The 18,983-nt window shown below is 39.8% G+C and overlaps 1 protein-coding gene and 1 long non-coding RNA gene across 2 annotated transcripts in view; one reads left to right on the top strand and one right to left on the bottom strand.

Moving 5' to 3' along the window:
- The window catches only part of LOC117559811 (dipeptidyl aminopeptidase-like protein 6), a 446,505-nt gene extending 428,572 nt beyond the window's left edge, over nucleotides 1-17,933 (bottom strand). The window contains exons 1-2 of the mRNA XM_034236499.1: nucleotides 17,664-17,933; nucleotides 17,511-17,578 (exon numbers count right to left, since the gene is read on the bottom strand). Of these exons, the coding sequence (XP_034092390.1) occupies nucleotides 17,511-17,567 (57 nt within the window). The 5' untranslated portion in view covers nucleotides 17,568-17,578; nucleotides 17,664-17,933. The remainder of the gene's footprint in view (nucleotides 1-17,510; nucleotides 17,579-17,663) is intronic.
- Nucleotides 12,446-14,735, top strand: LOC117559817. The gene is made up of 3 exons (XR_004571054.1): nucleotides 12,446-12,913; nucleotides 13,812-13,958; nucleotides 14,616-14,735. It is a non-coding gene; the product is annotated as an uncharacterized LOC117559817 (long non-coding RNA).
- Nucleotides 17,934-18,983: the final 1,050 nt, after the last annotated feature.

Raw genomic sequence — 18,983 nt, 5'->3', positions numbered from 1 at the left:
TTAGTTAAATTGTTTCGTTTATCAATGCTACAACATAGCGTTCCGTGAGTCGATTGTCGTTGTTGTTGGGTGAAAAGCAAAACAGCTGTTTGCTGAAGCGCTCCTTCACTACAGACTATCGCGCCACCTAACCATTGATTGATTAATTGAATTGATTGAAAAGTTTATTAACAGCTTGTATATTGGGTACAGTACAGTACAGCTCAAAACATACAATTGTTAAGGGGATGCAGACCAGAGAGAGACTTTCGTCTTGTTTACATCAGGGTCCCCCATTTCCAATTCATCATATCATTTAAGACATATAACACATATTTGACATACAGATGGCTTATTTACAATTTACATACAGGTGGTTTTTTTACATACAGATTACTTATTTACAATTTTCATTTTAGATTTCGTTCTAATACATCCTAACCGGACATTTAAGACATACCAAGTCTACAGATATACAGTTAGTAACAGAGTCTAAAATGCGAGTATATACATAGATGGGGGGGGGAAGCTGTCCATTGTACAACAGGTTGAGATTTGTACCATTACCGGGGCCAGTTTTGCAATGCTCTCCCCCGAAGGTGCTCTTTAAGAGAGGTTTTGAAGGTAAGTATAGTTTTACTTTCCTTTACAGTTGTGGGAAGAGCGTTCCACCTTGATGTGGCATAATTGCGAAACGTGTATTCCCCCTTTTTTGTGCCAAATCTGGGTTTCACATGATTTGTGGAGCTCCCTCTGGTGTTATGATCATGGTATTCCTTGACCTTTGGGAAGAATTTTGACATGTACATGGGTACCATAGAGCAGTGGTTCCCAAACTTTTTGTGCCCAAGGCACACCAAAGGACAAGTAAAAATCTCAAGGCACACCTATTGTGCAAAACAGCCCTTATAACACGTGTTATCACTCATATCATGTAAAATATCTGTAAATGTGCATAATTATTTACTAATGCCAAATAAAATGTGACAAAGACAACTATATTACTCATGAAATATTTATTAACGAAATATTTCAGAAATTAATTTGAAACTTTATCAAATTAGGTTTCATCAAAGCAGCAACACACTCATTTAAACCAGACGGGTCACAAAATTAACATTTCAGCAATCAGCATTGAAACATGTGCTATTGTAAATATTTTTGCCAACTTACAAATTAGTGAGATACATGTGCCTGTCGGGGCGCGCAGATTTTTGTTATCCTTGGTGGCACTGAGGAGAGGGCCACTCAACAGAGAGCCGTGAGTCCCGTGACCTCCTGTTGTTCTTCATGTAAATCAGAGTAGAGAACGCCAACTCCAGAGATGGGGTCGTTACTAAAATGTTTTAATATATTACATATTACTTTAATAATATATTATATATTATATACTTTTGTAATATATTACACTACTTCGTTACTATCTACATAAAGTAACTCGTTACTTTACTCGCCGAGCACGTACGAACTTGCGCATGCCTGAGTGGCAATAACTTTCCTTACCAGCAGGCGGCGGTAGTGTGTATTTGTTATTCAAAACAGGCAACAACCGGAAAACAGAGAAGAAGAATAGACGACGTGATATAAACAAACAACAAATAGCTGTGCGGTAGCTTCACCTTAGCATGTGTTCTTTGCAGGTGTTTGTTGAGGTTTGACGTGGTGTTTACAGCAGTGGATAACAGCTTCTGGCCTGGACACAGTTTGCACGTCACTGTCACATTCCTGTCTATTCTTCGGACGAACTCAAAATAATGGGCATACCTCCCACCAGTGGCGTTGCGCAATATTTCGGGGCTCCCCCGCAGGTCGGACCATGGGGCCCCGCCCCCTCCCCTAAATCAATAATAGAGTGACATGGGATAGACATCGCGGCCACTTTTTTAAATGTTTATTTTTTCAGGCATCTTTTGTAAACAGTAGGCCTATAGGTCAGTAGGAACTTTCTGTATAGATACATCTGGATTCAAACAGTATAGGGTCAGTAGGAACTTTCTGTATAATATACATCTGATTTAAACAGTAAGGTCAGTAGGAACTGTATAATAATATACATCTGATTGAAACATAATTGACAAATACAAACAAGTAGCTGTGTATTTTTTGTAACATGAAGGTATATTGTAGAACGTTATAGCCTATCATCATTGGAGTTCACACAACGGAACGGTTCACATATATATAACATTCTGTATAAAAGAAAAGTAGCCTACAAAAAACAAACAAATAAAACACATCCTATATAGGCTACAAAGAGGATGCAATCAGGAGCTGCTTTGTAGGCCTATTATTTTATACGAGCACGTCTCCTGGCATTCTTCTGCGCAAAGTCCTGTATAACAGTCTTTAAATCTATACTGCGCGCGCATCGGCTCTCAATACTAAGGACTGCTAACCCAGACAGTCTCTCTTGCGACATTGTGCTCCTCAAATATGTCTTTATTGATTTAAGTTTTGAGAAAGATCTCTCAGCACTGGCAACAGTCACGGGTATAGTTAAAAACAATTTCAGTGCTGTGGCAACATCGGGGATACTTGGCAAAATGGACTGATTTTCAATGAGCAGGGTTTGTGCAAGGTCTTTGATTGTTCCACGCTCAATTTTCTTTATAGTAGGCCTAAGAGCATTACGGAGGGACAGGATCTGGAAAGGAAACTCGGCAGACAGGTCGTCTTTATACTGGCCTGATAAAGCACTTGCGGACTCAGACAGATCCTTGTCTGTTGCGCGCAAAAGTTCGCAGGGAAGCAGAAAAGAAAATCGCTGTGCAACTTCGCTCATTCCAACAAATCGATTTTTGAGTTGGGCAACGACAATATCGATATTTGCGTAAAATACCGCCACTCTAAAATGCTCCCCTGGGTCTTGGAGCCGCTGGTCCTCGCAAAGCTCTGAAAAGTGCCTCTTTGTGCGCCTTGCGCGTCTGTCTTTGAAGAGACTGTGGACACCCCATGAGGATGCCAGGTCTTGCGCGTGCGCTTTTAAGCCATCAAACTCTCCTCGGAGTTGGGCAAGTGTATCGGTTGCGTTACCAAGCATTGCTGTCGCCTGTAAGAGGTCCACGTCTTTGCGCTGGAGAGCTTGGGACACAATGTTGACTGTTTCAAGGACCTTGCCCTGTATTACAGTCATTACAACAAACTCAAAGCTCTCCATGGCCTTTTTCAAGCCAGTCGCCTCGGCACGTTCCTCGATTTTTTTGGAGAGCAAGTCTATCTTAGTTAGCGCTTGCATAATGTCAGCATAACGGAACCGCAATGATTGGACGGCGTCTTGTCTTGATGCCCATCGTGTCGGGCATAGTCTCTTCAGTGTAGGCTGGCCAGCCTTGGGCACTGAGAAGTGTGTTTCCAAAAGCTCCCATCGTTTGATGCTTCCACTAAAGAATACAAAAGGAATGGAAGCTAAGCGGTTTGATTCCATTTCATGTTTTTAAAGCTAGGATAGACGCTATACAATCACAAAATATTGGTGTCTGTAAATGCTACTAGTATACAAACTGTAGTATCATATAATGTCCTTTGTTTTCTGTCATGTTTGTATTAATGTTTGTAACTAATTGAAGCAGGTCACCATTGTAAAAGAGGTCTATGATCTCAATGGGTTTTATCTGTATAAATAAAGGTTTTGAATTGAATTGAATACATATAGCCTTTCAACAGTGTCGTAGAAGTCTTTTATCTCAGGTATATTTTGGCATGCGTCATTGAGTACAAGGTTTAAATTGTGCGCAGCACAATGAATGTACACTGCGTTGGGCTCTTTATCCGTTATGCGTTTTTGTACACCGGAGTAGACGCCACTCATATTGCTAGCCCCGTCATATCCTTGTCCGCGGCACTTCCCAAATAGTATCCCCTTTCTCTCCATCGATTCGAGAATTTCTCTCTCTAGACCTGCAGCAGTTTGGTCTGTGACTGCATGGAAGCCCAAAAAACTTTAGTTTATTTTCACCTCTGTAGGGTTTCCATTTTCATCATTTGCTATAGTAACATATCTGAACACTTGACTCAGTTGGTCTACTTTTGAAATGTCCTGGGTAGTATCCATTATAATCGAATAGAATTCTGCATTCTGTATGTCTGTAATGATTGTGTCCTGCACTTTTTTCGATAGCAATGAAATTATTTCGTTTTGAGTTTGAGGACTTAGGTAGTGCACCTTCTTTTTGCTTTCAATAAGCCTTTGCAGAACTGGATCATAACGTGCCATAAATTCTATGGTAGATAAGAAATTACCATTATCTATATCACCTATTTTCTCTCTGTGACCCCGGAAAGCAGAGTTGCGAGAGGCCAGTGTTAGTGTAACATCAGTTATTCTGGTTAGGACCTCGGTCCAAAACCCCACCTCTCTCTTAAACTCAGATGATATTTGCGCGTCAATGGTCAGATTATTTTTCCACGTGTCATACACGACACATGCTGCCAAATGAGAGCGAGAGAATTCGTGTTCCTTAATCTTTTTAGAGAGACCCTGCCAATCATTTATTCCTATTCTCCACGCTTGGTGGAGGTGATGGGCAGACGGTCTGTCACCGAACAGCCAGCACTGCTCACAGTACACCCGGTCCATAGATGGCGAGTAACATAGCCACTTGCGTGGAATTCTACATCCAATTTTGGATGTTTTGTTATAGAACTCTTTTCAAAAGCACCTTCCCTTCCCATCCCTTTTGAATGGCCCTTCAGGCTTGCATGGCCCGTTATTCAGAATGTACCGTTTAACATCATCGTCTTCTAAATCTACAGGGAATTTCCCCCTATCAGTAGGGTATTCAGTCACAGAGTTGTCGCTGGCCAACGTGTCCCTGGGGTGGGTGGGAGCTGCTGTCACTGTCGGGGCACGGCTAGCTGGCTGGGCAACCTTGGCTATCTCTGAACTGGCCTCGGAGGGGGCACAGCTGACTTCTTGCTGACCTGCAAAAAGGAACGGATTATATTGCAATTCCAATGTAACCTGTAGCATACTGACTCGTACTGTTTATGGCGATTGGCGAATAAAACTTTCTATTATTCTAACCTGTCTCGAAGCGTGAGGCACGACTAGCTGGCTCGGCTGTAACGGGGCTGCTGGGATCTGTGGGGGCACGGCTAGCTGGCTGGGCAGCCTTGTCTATGCCTATGTCTGAACTGGCCTCGGAGGGGGCACAGCTGACTTCTTGCTGACCTGCAAAAATGAACGGATTAGATTCCAATTCCAATGTAACCTGTAGCATACTCTTACTGGTTATGGCGAATAAAACTTTATATTATTCTAATGTCTAACCTGTCTCGAAGCGCGAGGTACGACTAGCTGGCTCGGCTGTAACGGGGCTGCTGGGCTGTCTGCCTGGACTCGGAGCTGACGGCCGGGGGCCGGGGGGGGTTGCTAGCGGTCTATCTGCAGTAACGTTAGAGTCTACGTCTACCTTTGCTGCCTGCCGGAACAATGATGTTATTTTAGGTAGTTTTGCCCTCTCCTGTTCGGCTTTCGCTCTCATTTTGCTTTTCTGAGCACCGCTTGGGTAGTGGCGCTTCATTTTTCATGTTTACCGGCAACGCAACTAATGAACGTTATTTATATGAGCAATGCTTCCCGCTTTGTTTTGAACGCTGCCCAGCCTGCCAATGAACATTAGTTATCAGCCGGCTAGCCCTATCGCAGATGAGCAAATAATTATAATGATACACTGTTGTACTACTACAGGCAGCGTAGTAAAAAGTAGATTTATATTGAAATCATGTGCAAGTTGAAATCTTCCAAGTACATGGTAGTTATACATATTTTGTAGTGTAGTGGAAAACAATGTTGTGATGCTGGGAATTAAGTGAACTATTTGTAGAGTTTCTGTGTAGTAATATATAGTCATAAATCGACCATCTATTATAATATGAATACATGTACTGATTAAATTACTATTTATATTAACCATTGCATTAAAAAAAATTGATTGATTTATTACCTTCATGAATCAATATTCTTTGGTGAATGGCTTTAATGCAAATTTCAATATATTATTCTGTTATAGCGGCAGCAAAACAAATCTTCGCCACCAAGACGGACATGGAGGTACGGCTGGCCATCCGCCAGAAACTGAATGGGGCTGCCAAAGTGGTCTCGGCGAGGAAAGTGGCAACACCTCCAGACGCCAGCCAATAGAGTACAGATTCATCATTCATTTCATTATCCCAGAAGGTCTCTTGGCCCAAATTCGCATAACTTGCGAAAAAGTAGCTTACCGGCATAACAATATTATATTAAACCTTGTATATTGGGATATAATAAATAAATATAAATAATAAATGTATATAGCCCAATGTTCTATTACATTTATGCTCAGTTTGTATGCTCTAATCTTGGTACTTTTAACACACATGCTTATTTAAGGTACTTTATATTTGCTTGGATAGTAACATATTTTACTCACTGCCATGCTTCACAATTTGTATTGTATTCTGATGTAAATGCTCCAGAATTTCTGTGAATGCATCTGTATGTATACGTTGATCACTTTTGTTATGTAACTAATTATCTGTTACAACTGGAGATTAAAGCTAAGTGACATAACAATAGCTATTGTTAGTGTGAGTCTGTTACAAACAACTCATTGGAGTCTGCAGTACTCTACTCTGTTTTTCAGTCTATTATATGGCATGTAACACATAATTACTGTGGGGCATTCTCTAAAACATGTATCAAATATATAGCTGTATGTGACTCAATATCAGGCATTGCTATATAATTCAATATTCTATATAATGTCACAACACATGTGGTGTTAGCTATAGAAGATTCTGTATTGTCCATTCATATTGTAGAGCTTATTCTATAGAGTACAGAGCAGTTATATAGAAAACATCCATGGATTTTCTATAGATTATTTATGGAATCTATAGGAAAATCTATAGGTTAATTCTATAGAATTTCTACACCAATCCTGTACTGTTCTGCAGAACAATTTTATAGAAAACAATAGCAATTTTCTATATGATTCTATAGATTATTTGGTGGAATCTATAGTAGAATCCATAGGTGAATTCTATAGAATATTTGCCACTATCCTGCAGTATATTCTACAGAAATTCTATAGAAACATCAATAGATTGTTCTATAGATTATTTTGCAGAATCTATAGTAAAATCCATAGGTAAATTCTATAGAATATCTGCAAAAATGCTATAGTATTCCTCAAAGAAATTCTATAGAAATATCCACAGATTCTATAGAATATAGGTCACTAATTCTATAGTTTTCTACAGAATGGTATTCTACAGAACACTTCTATAGAAAGCATCCATGGGTTTTTCTATAGGATTCTATAGATTATTTTCTACAAAAAAACCATCTACACAGTATATATTTTCTATAGTACTATATTCTATAGATTATTTCCCAGAATCTATAGTAACATTTCTATAGTATATCCGCAAAAATCCTGTAGTATTCTACAGAACATTTCTATAGAATTCGTCCATATATCTTTCTATAGTATTCTATAGATTATTTCCCAGAATCTATAGTTACATTTCTATACTATGTCCGCAAAAATCCTGTAGTATTCTACAGAACATTTCTATAGAATTCGTCCATAGATCTTTCTATAGTATTCTATAGATTTTTTTGCTAAGGGTAGTGATGGTATTTTAAGCACCTTGTGTAACAGTTCTTTAATGAATTCTGCCATGTTTCCTCCCTCACTCCCCTCTGGTACCTGAAAGATTCTCACATTATTTCTTCTCAGTCTATTCTGCAAGTCGTCGCAGGTGGCTGAGAGGGCAATATCACGGTGGATCAGGTATCGAAGCGCCCTCTGATGCCGCACCGCTACGTCCTCGGCCATGCCGACTCTGTCCTCCAACTTTCCAATCCTCCCTTCATGTTCGCCCATTTGAACTTTTATATCTAGCACCGTCTGTTCCAGTCGATCCAGAGACATTTTTGTTTGATTATGCCCCTCTTGATTTTCCTTGCGGAGTTTCCCCAGCTCACCCATCAACGTAACTTCACGGTCCGACTCGCACATGTTGCTATCTGTTGTCAAGCTAGCGCTAGCTGGGCTGGCCGGTCTCCGTTGTTTATCGGTTTTTTCCTTTGAGTGCTCTTTCTTATTTTTTAAAACGTCTCCCATGACGTCAAATCCTCTAGGGGGGTCAGGGGGCATGCCCCCCCGGTAAGATTTTTTTTTTTAATGTTGGACTTAAATGCATCAATCTGGTGCACTTTGAGGGGAAAATAAAGAGACTACACCCATATGAAACAGAACTGTATACATTTAAATAATCATAAAACCATAAGAACATGGCCATAACCAATAACATACCATATCCAATAGGAAAAAACATTGCAACTTGTTTATTTATTTGTTTTTGATTCATTTATAGTTGTGAGTGTGTCTGGGCTTCTGAACCAGCCTCACCCGTCTCCCCCCTGCTCCTCTTTGAGGCAGCAGCAAAGACTAGTTTTAGCTCTCAACAAGTTTTAAAGTGTATCTTACCTTTTTTCACCTAGTTAACTTTTTTTTTATTATTCATGCACATTTTACTAATCACTCCCCCTTCAAATGGAAATATGTGTTTACATAGGCTAAATGGTGACCAAACCGTTTGAGACCCACAGAGAACTTAGACTTAGTTAACTATCTAAACACTCGGAGTCCTTTACCTCACCTGAGCTGTAGTTATCAGTCTCTCAGTCTGACAGCAGAGGACTCTCCTCCACCTTGTTGACAGCTCATTATATCCGTTAGCGCCGCTAGCTAGCACCAGATGCTAACAACAACAATACAAGTAACCGGTGCACGCGCTTCTCTCTCGCTCGCGCCACACATACACACCCTCCCGAGCTTGAATGACACACAGAGACCAATCGAGGGCTTTAGTGTATGATCTGTATGAAAGTGGCCATGTCGGCAGGCCACATCATGTAGACAGCCAGTCACCCTCTGTGAGGCAGAGTCAGACCCACATTTGCGCAGCGTTGCATTCACAATGCATACATAAAAAAAATAATTCCTCAGGCCAGCAGGCCACTTAACAGGCCAGGCCATCGGGAAACCTCCCGGTCCTCCCGATGGCCAGTCCGGGCCTGGCCAGCGTTGTAGGACAGTTTAGCGAGAGCGGCTTTGTTTTGGATTAAGTCAACCGGATAACTCAAAACATATCCAGGATATGTTGAACTAGATTCGTAGTATAGGCCCCTGCTCTCCATTTAGCCAGTTAACTATGAGAATCACAACAAACCATAGGTGCTGGAATCTGGAAACATAGCTTCTTAAAGTTCTATCTTAAATGTCTCAGGATCACCCATGCAAACATGATGTGAAAAACTGCAGGGTTTACATTACATTGATATCTCAAGTATAAAATATTACCAAGAGACTGCACTCTTGCTCTCTTCTCACTTCAGGTGTTTACAAACCTGTCAAAGCTTGTCAGAAGCTGTTGACCATGACCATGGGAGGCTTATACTGTTGGGAGGCCTGCAGAACACATGCAGACCTAATAAGAGTGTCATTAATCCACAAAAAAAAATCTTGGTGGCCAACTGTCAACATGACTGAAAATAGAAAGTTCAGAGAGAGAGTGAGGCAACTCATCAAAGAAAAATTATCTGCAACACTGAAGCTTTAAACAGGCACAAATAACAAAACCAAAAGCAATTTGAAGTTGCAGACAACCCTGCTGGTGGGCTAAAATTGTTGCCACAGGACAGAAAATAAAAAGGACAATACTGTCTGGAGACAAAATAGTCTGAAACTATTTTCTCTCTCAGAGTCGATTTATAAGAGCATACACCCTGAAATTATAACAAGGAGTCAATGTTAAATTACATTTGAAGCCAATGGTAAAGCACCGGCGACATCAATATTACCCTGCTGAAAATGCAAACAAAGACATGGGACATAGATAGTGTATGTAGCAAAGAAACGACAGTATGAACAGATAAAAAACCGTAAATATTAAATATTGTTTTCCAACAGGAATGGAATCTATTTTGTCGAAAGTTTTTAACCTTTTTATCTCATGTACCCCGAAATCCATGTCCGATTAACTCAAACACTTATACCTATTGAACTTAAAGGTCCCATGTCATGGCCATTTCTACTGATTCCATTCCATTCTTGAGTTCTACTAGAATAGATTTACATTGTTCAATGTTCCAAAATCACATTGGTTTTCTCATACAGCATCTCTGTATAGTATGTGTATTCACTCTCTGTCCTAAACGCCTTGTTGGAGCTCCTGCCCCCCCCCCCCTCCCTATGAGCCCACTGTGCTCTGATGTGTGTTTATGTGTTACAATGGCGTTTAGCAACCAGAAAATGACACCAGTAATGACAAACAGATGAGAATGCTGCGTGGGGTATGGGTGCCGTGTTGGCGGGACGTTGTGGGGCTCGCTGCTCCGCCCTTTGAGACTCGAGGAGCCGACAGTGTGAGCTGTATTACTGGTGTTGTGTCCTGGTTGCTGCGAGACTGCGAGACAGCGAGACAGCGAGACAACGCGAAACTCAGCATGAACTCAGCCTGAGCACACACACGTGAGTGTGTGGCGAACTGTGAGTGGAGATCCACGCAGCTGCGGCTGAGAAAAGATAAGGTTGAGTGTGGACATTTCCATTGGAAATCTTGAATTTACCTAGACCTCCAACAAGCAAAATTATCCATGACTAAACAATCATGTATTTTGCAGGCTCTCTACCATTCCATGTATGCACATGGAATCTCTGGATTCCATGTATGAGCTATAACAGCCTGCATCATCATACTGAGAAAGAAAAAAAACTGTCACTGTCAATTAAACAGAGTGTGTTAACCAACATAATGCAACAGTGTGTTTATCCACTTCCACATCCATTTAGGACTCATTTACCAGATAATAGCAAACACCTTTAGGAGCGAAAACGCCTCCTCCAATCAATGGACATCTTCTCAAAATGTTTTTAGTCCTCAGCGAAAATGCAATACTTGTAAACACTGAAAAAAAGTGATAAATAGCCATTTATACTTCATCATCTCCGCTGTCGGGATGTTGACAGAGCCAGATGTTTTGTGGGGAATCAAGGACACACGTTAATTGTGGGTCGCAGGCTTGATAAAACACTGACAGTTTGGTTCAGTGCCATCATCTTGAATCGTAGTATGCAGCCAGTGGCGGCGCCAGGGTATGGCTGGGGTAGGCTATAGCCATACCAAGAAATGGGTTAGCCCCACCTTAGCCCCACCATGAAAAATGATGTTAAAGTAAGCAAAATAAAGTCCACCAACTCGCGCGAGTAAATTGCACAGACAGCAGTTAGTAAGATTGATTTCAGTAGCCACTTGTCTGGAAATACCGAAGACCAGAAACGGTTTTGAAGACTTTTGTCACGTAGTGATCGTCTTTGATAATGACTTCTGGCCAATCAGAAGCAAGATAACGGCGTGATGTTGTTGCAGGAAGTCCCGACGGAGAATACTTTTGCTGTAGTACATCTCTATATACATCGATACAACATTACGTGTTGATCGAAATCAACACGTAATGAAATAAGACCCCACGGTTTGATGATTGATAGGTGTGTGGGCTGTCTTTCATTTTTACACACAGAACAATGGGGGCTATCCACCCTTATCCACAATGTAAAGTAATTCACACAGCCTCTTCCCTCTTCAGTGAGGAGCAGCAGGTTCAGCTTTCAGAACAAAGTAACAAAAAACTAAAATGGCATTCATTTTTTTAAATATGTCGTGTAGTAATAGATTTATTTATTTTTCTTCTCAAGAGAGAAGGGAGAATCCCCCCAGACCCCCCTGCAGGGGTTGGGTTTTCAGCATGTCAACTCTTTCACCTGTGGGGAAATTGCAGGATTTGGCTCCAGGTCGCCCTTTTTATTTAGCCTACACTGTAAAAAAAGATCGTAATTTTACAGGAAATAACTGTAAATTTGTATAGTAATTATCATGTTTTTTAAATAACTTGCAAAATCCTGTAAAATGACAGATATTAACTATAAATTAACAACCCAAAACATTATTTGAAGTATTTTGACAATAACAACAAATAACGTTTATTTCCTTTTTTTTTTACTGTAAATTTACTATATAATATTTACAGTATTTTTGCACTTTCAGAAAATACATGCAGATGTACGTACAATAAAATGTTTTTATCTGTAATTAAATATGTAACTCGTAATATAAAAGTGTATTACTATTATAAGACTTTAAGATGTTCTTTGTAATTTTAAGGTAAACATAAAACTGTAAGAAAAGCGTAAAATAAAAAAAACGTAAAATGTAAGTAAAACATTTTTACATAAATCATTTTCTCAATATTCGATTGAATCCAACAAAAACACAAAATATCCAATGTTGAAACAAAAGTAAATAAATATGTTTTCATGAAATTCCTAACTTACTATATTGTAAACATCTACAGTTGACAATATCATTAAAAAAAAATCATAGAAAGTGGAGAAATCTCTGCAGGGAGGACCAAGGTTTAAAACACACACTGTTATTTACTCAACAATAAGTCACAGTTATCCTTGTTTTATTTATGTGTTCTGTTGCTGTGTTTTTTTTCCATTGGTCAATTTACAGTAATAAACCTTAGTTTTACAGTATAATGTATGGTTTTCGGATTCTGGCCGACAGCCAGAGCTACGGCACTTGAAATAGAATTCAGCCAAAACACGGCAGACAAGTCAGGCATGTTTGGAATGAGTCCACAACACTCCTGATTGGTTAATATAAACATCATCGAAGAAACCTGCCAATGAGAACTGTCCGCGCCTGTCGTTCACATTTGAAACATCCAAGTCAGTTTGAGCGGGTCTCCTCCTGCTGGAGCTACAGCTGTCTGTGTGTCTGCTACAGGAGTTTATGGATTAATATCGGGATCGTTTTACATCTACACGTTAAATATGAGCATCGGGACGTCAACAAAGAACAGAAGACTTGAGATCTGGTGAGTCCTGCAACTGTAATGGAGTTAAACATGTATTTAGATAATCCTTACTTAGTTTGTGAATGTTTTATTTTTTATTTAAGGTTACGTTTCTTCTTCTAGTTAGCTGAGTTTCTTCCGGTTAAGTTGGTATGCATAATTAATAGGTTGTTAAATGTTAAGAAGCCCTGAGATGCTGTTTCTTGCAAGATGTTGCGCCCGGGAAACCCGGCTTAACATGCGGCTGCTAACGTTAGTTTACAGTTTATTGCCGCCCCCCCACCCTCTCGTCTCCAACACGGGAGAATTACACATAAACATGCAGTGGGGTATCACAGTGTTGTCGCCAAGTTTAATGTAAAGTTTCACAGCTTTCTTACAGCGGAATCTAGTTTGTTAATGTTCAGTAGCCAACAGCTAGCATAGCATAAACAGCTAACCGCTAACGTTCGGCTAATTTGCTAGTTAGCTCTGCTCTATATATTACACGCTAACATGACTAGCTAATGTCACACTGTAAACTAAAATACTTTTTGTATTACTACATCATACATGCTTGGTCCAAATCACTGCTAAAATTAATTATTTTTGAAAATGTATAGTAAAGAAACACTCAGCCATGCATGAAATAACATGGCAAAAGAATACGGGTAATGTTTGACCCATGTTGTGCCTTAGAAGTGTAGTGATACAAACATGATTTTTATTCAAAAAGTAAGAAAGGGACAAATAAAAATTAGAATTGGTGTTGATCCAAAACATGTTAATTGAGGAATACCTGGGATCCTGAATGGTTAAAGTAATTTATTGCAAAGATATTTACAATTAAAACTAATTCGGGTCACTTTTGACACATGTTGGTTGTATGTTGTGTAACAAAGGGTTAACGTGACAGCTGTGATGTTCACTCTTTTGACAGAGCACCAGTGGACAGTGAGGACTATGGAAGAGAAGATGTGATGGTTTTGTGTGGAAAGCTGCTAACGCCAGCCTGTGTCCCTCTCATCAGTCTCTCCAGGCAGCACCCAGCTATTCTTCCATCTTGCAGATGAAAAGACTTTGATATGTGAGTAATAACTAACTTTTGTCTAACATAATATTGAATGTGGTTTAGTAAAGTATTTAAAAATACCCCACATTGTACATGTACAGGACAATCAGACCTTGTTCAACAAAGATCATCAGACAATTGTTTTGTCTTTAAGGTACAGCTGCAGCAGAGAGTCTTGAGTTTGAAGAAAACACTAACATTTTATTTAGTGTTGTTTAATCAATCAATATTTACTGGTCTTGAATTTCCTCACTGTATTACAAAATGCTCGAATCTTATTGTACAGGAACATTATGCAGATTTCATCACCTGAAGATAAAAATATAGATTCAGCGATATGTACCATTTTAAGGAAATAGACTGTTAGCGGTATTTACCAAAGCTCCGCAGCTGTAGCTAGGCGCTGCTAATGAAAACTCAAGTGCTCAATTTGTTGGTTTTTCTTTTTTATTAAGAATTGACCAAGCATATCTTCCTCTTCGAAATCCCAGTTGTACTTCGCTAACACGCAGTACCTGGGAGGGTGCGTTTGATTGTTCCCACAATAGTGCGCTTGTGCGCTTGTGCTTCAAAGGTCTATCATACAAGATGTAGGGGATCTATTGGCAGCTGCTGATAATAACATCCATCATTATGGTTTACTAATAGTTATCACTTCACTTCCTCCTCCAGCATCTGGACACAGCAGGAACCTACGCCAGGATCCTGTTTGTGGACTTCAGCTCTGCCTTCAACACAACACTCTGGCTGGAGGCTGCGCTCCATCAGGACCAACAGCTCTCTCCCTCAGGACCAGAACCTCTCTCCATCAGGACCAACACCTCTCTCCATCAGGACCAACACCTCTCTCCATCAGGACCAGAACCTCTCTCCATCAGGACCAGAACCTCTCAACATCAGGACCAAAACCTCTCTCCATCAGGACCAAAACCTCTCTCCATCAGGACCAAAACCTCTCTCCATCAGGACCAAAACCTCTCTCCATCAGGACCAAAACCTCTCTCCATCAGGACCAAAACCTCTCTCCATCAGAACCAAAACCTCTCTCCATCAGGACCAACACCTCTCTCCATCAGGACCAAAACCTCTCGCCACCTCAACAAGGCCCCCCCCCACTGACACTTTACCTCAGCCACAACGCAGACTCTATGCATTACATAATGGAGATCACAGGATGGTAAATAATGCAATGTTTAAATATTGCTTACTGCACATATTTTATATTCTATAATTTATTGCATTCTATTTCGATGTAAGTTACTGCTTTATTTTATTTCTATCTTACTATATTTTTATTACAGTGTTCTTAATATAGTTCGCTATCTGTGTACTTTTTAATTTTTTTTATTTGTATGTCGTGTGTCGTGGTGCACGACACCTAGTCAAATTCCTCGTACGTGTGAACCTACCTGGCAATAAACCCGTTTCTGATTCTGATCGGTTTGTCCTCTAGGTTGCACTGCCACGTCTACAGTAGCGCAGAATGGACAGAGGAAACATGATTGGGCCTCAAGTTTTTTGCAGCCAATATTCATTTATCCTACAGGGGCGGCTAGTGGAGTACTTCGTGACCACAAAGTGATCAGCTGTTTTAGCGCAGTTCTCCAGTGAAGGGGGGGGGGGGGGGGGTTGGCGTAGTTTGGGCACAATTCCGTTGTACAGACCGACGTTAACAGCAGCCCTGTCTGTGCACACGGAGACCGACTCTGTCGTCCGGTGATCTAACCGCCTTCTGGAAAAGCTTCACAAGTACGTCGGTAAGCAAATGCGCTTTGTGACACAAGTGACGGTACGCATTTCAGATTACACACATAACCTGCGTACCAGTTATGTGCACCCCTGTACTACAGCAAAAGTATTCTCCGTCGGGACTTCCTGCAACAACAGCACGCCGTTATCAAAGATGTTCTATTGAGAAGACGATCACTACGTGACAAAAGTTTTCAAAACCGTGGCTGCTGAAATCAATCTTACTAACTGCTGTCTGTGCAATTTACTCCACGAGTTGGCAGACTTTATTTTGCTTACTTTAACATCATTTTTCATGGTGGGGCTAAGACATTTCTTGGTATGGGTGTAGCCTACCCCAGCCATACCCTGGCAATTAATTCAAAAAATTGATTACCGCCGTTAACGCGATAATTTTGACAGCACTCATTTTAAGTTTTCAGAGTAATTGTTTCCTACAGAACATTTTGTGATGTCATTTTGTTGAAACTGTTTGATTGGAAAATGTTAGAAAAAAGCTGTAAGATAACAGTATTCTAGCTGTAGAACTTTAGGTTCTGTATTTATTTTAGTGTTTGATCATACAAATCTAATAAAAAAAATGTAAACTGTTTTTCTCATCAGAACTTTATTTAAGGTATTTTAATGTAACATTTTAAGACAATGGATTTTGAAAAGAGAGGAAAGTTTCCTCTAAAATCTTTAAGGACAATTTCTGTATACTAATTGCTTTTGCACTTTATTTCAGTTAATGTATTTTTACTTTAATTTAATGTTTTTTGTTTGGCAGCCGCTGCTGCCAGTCATTTGACCGTTTTTTTTACGGGTTTTTTGCCCGTAGAAGTTTTAGTGCTGTACTTTTATTAAATGTTATTGACTGTAATAAGAGAGGATAAATCTGTAAAATTACAGTGTTTGCACGTTAAAATATTAGTGCTGTACTTTTATTAAATGTTATTGACTGTAAAAAGAGAGGATACATCTGTAAAATTAGAGTATTTGCCTGTAGAAGTATGAGTGATGTACTTTTATTTAAGGTTATTGACTGTAAAAAGAGAGTATAAATCTGTAAAATTACAGTGTTTTCCTGTAAAATCTTTAAGGACAATTCCCGTAAATTAATGGCTTATTCACTTTATTTCAGTTAAAGTATTTTACTTTAATTTAAGGGTTTTTGTTTGGCAGCCGCTGCTGCCAGTACTTTGACCGTTTTTTTACGAGTTTTTTTTTTACAGTGTACTACAAGACAAATGTGCCTTATTATTTCATACAGTTCAATTTGTATTGAGACAGGGAAATAATCTAAACCTCACGCGTGGAGTTTCACTGTCAAGGGGGGCGATATAGCGTGTATGTAATTACATTGCAAATACTGACTTGAGCCCCACCACTGTATGGGTTAGCCCTAACATAGATTACCCAACAAAAATACTCTGGCGCCGCCACTGTATGCTGCAGATGACTGTAAGTATAGGTGATGAGGTTTGAGCAGGGGATTACAAAAAGATGTATCCAAAATTGCAAGTGAGGATCAACCTGTTTTTCCCCTCATTCTAAATTACTTTGAGGAAACAATTAAACTGTTTGCAATGTGGACAACACACATGTGCATGTCTTTCCCGAAAGATTTGAGTAAGGCTGTAAAATGCCCAATTATATAACACACTAATTCATATTATTACTGCAGCCATACAGTACAACATTTCCAAAGCGCACAGACGCGCAATAACCCATAAAGCGTCTACCAAAGCTTGTTCATCCTTCAAACAATCAGAATCACTGCCATACTGCCAGTGGCAGTAGTTCAAATCACAACTTCTCTGAATAGGTATTTCTCACCTTTCCTGCCTTGGAGCATCTGCGATACGCATTTGTGGCTCCTGCCGTTTGGTTCATGGCGAAAATGTCTGCAAGCAAACAAAGTAATACAGTTTTTCCGACTATGTTGGATTCAAGAAAGTGAGCATGTTCAGCTGATAAATGTTTGGTTACCCCGGTGTGCTGGTATCGCCCACGCTGTCGATCCCCGTTATTGGCTTGCAAAGAGCGTTGTTTGGAAGCCGAGAGACGCGATAAAGTGTTGAACGTTCTGTCAGGTTCAGTTATCCAGAGAATGTAGTCTCTTGTTTTGTCGTTGCAGTCAAAGTGCTTTTGATTAGTCACGAAGTGAAATGTTAATCCGATGATAACTTTTCCGACCAATTAACTGGTAAACATGCCGGTTTTAACTCCACTCATTTTAGACATTAAGTCGTTACTCTTGACGCTCTGACTGAGCGTGTCTGTTCGCGCAGCAATTGCGCATGCGCGCATCCCATCAGACAGCCTCACTGCATGAGGAAGGAGTCTGTCAACAACGTTACTCGCCCAATCCACAGCATCAAAAAGCATCATGAGGGAAAACATTATCCTATCTAGACTGTGCAGATCTGTTTATTAAAAACAACAAAAGTATGTTTACCCTGTGTTTATGCTCCAATACAACAATTGATTTGATTTGATTGACATCTACAATTACAAGTGACACATGATTTGTGACAATTACAATCATTATCTCAACATGGGGAAGATGAGTTGTTTATTTTTAATTAAAGCATAATCAATTAATGTTATAAAGGGAAGCTATTTAAGTGTGACGGTTGGTGGATGGGGTTGGTGCTGAGCTGTGACAAAGTTGCTGTCACTCACCTTCTGAAAGGTTGGCACTTGGCAGACTTAAAATGCATTTGCACGGAGAAGAATGTAATCGAGACTCTGTAAAATCATCAAAAAGTATTCCCTCATACGGAGATGAAGCAATATCAGTTCAGTTGGGATGTGGTAACTGGGAAAGCTATAGCATATGACTTGCATTATTTTCATATGCATTCACCAGATGCTCTGTATGGAAGCCTCATTTGTTATGTTTTTCCTTCAATTCATCACCCATAAGTACATTTTACCAATACCCGTCCAACACTTTATTAACTGATCATTTAAACTTCTGCTGATATGTATTCCTTTATGCAACACATAACAAATGAAACATCAAACATGTAGGCAACCTTTAAACATGCAATAACAACATCTGTACAACAGACTGAAAATTCACTTGACGACTGCAAACAGTCTATGGGATGTTCTTGGGGTAGATGGATGGATGCTGTTTAATAAAGTTTACCCAGTGGGATTAGTTACCACCTTTAATAATTAGTGCAGTGCTGCTGTGTCTTCTGTCAATTGTTTGGTAATTTGATGCAGATTTATGTGGGAATTTGCATCGTGCCAAGAACATTGCAAGTGGTAACCTTTTGGTTTGCTCTGTAAATAAGA

This window comes from Gymnodraco acuticeps, unplaced genomic scaffold (assembly GCF_902827175.1).
Source record: "Gymnodraco acuticeps unplaced genomic scaffold, fGymAcu1.1, whole genome shotgun sequence".
NCBI lineage: Eukaryota > Metazoa > Chordata > Actinopteri > Perciformes > Bathydraconidae > Gymnodraco > Gymnodraco acuticeps.
Note: the sequence above shows the minus strand (reverse complement) of the source record. Positions and strands in the feature narration are given on the sequence as shown.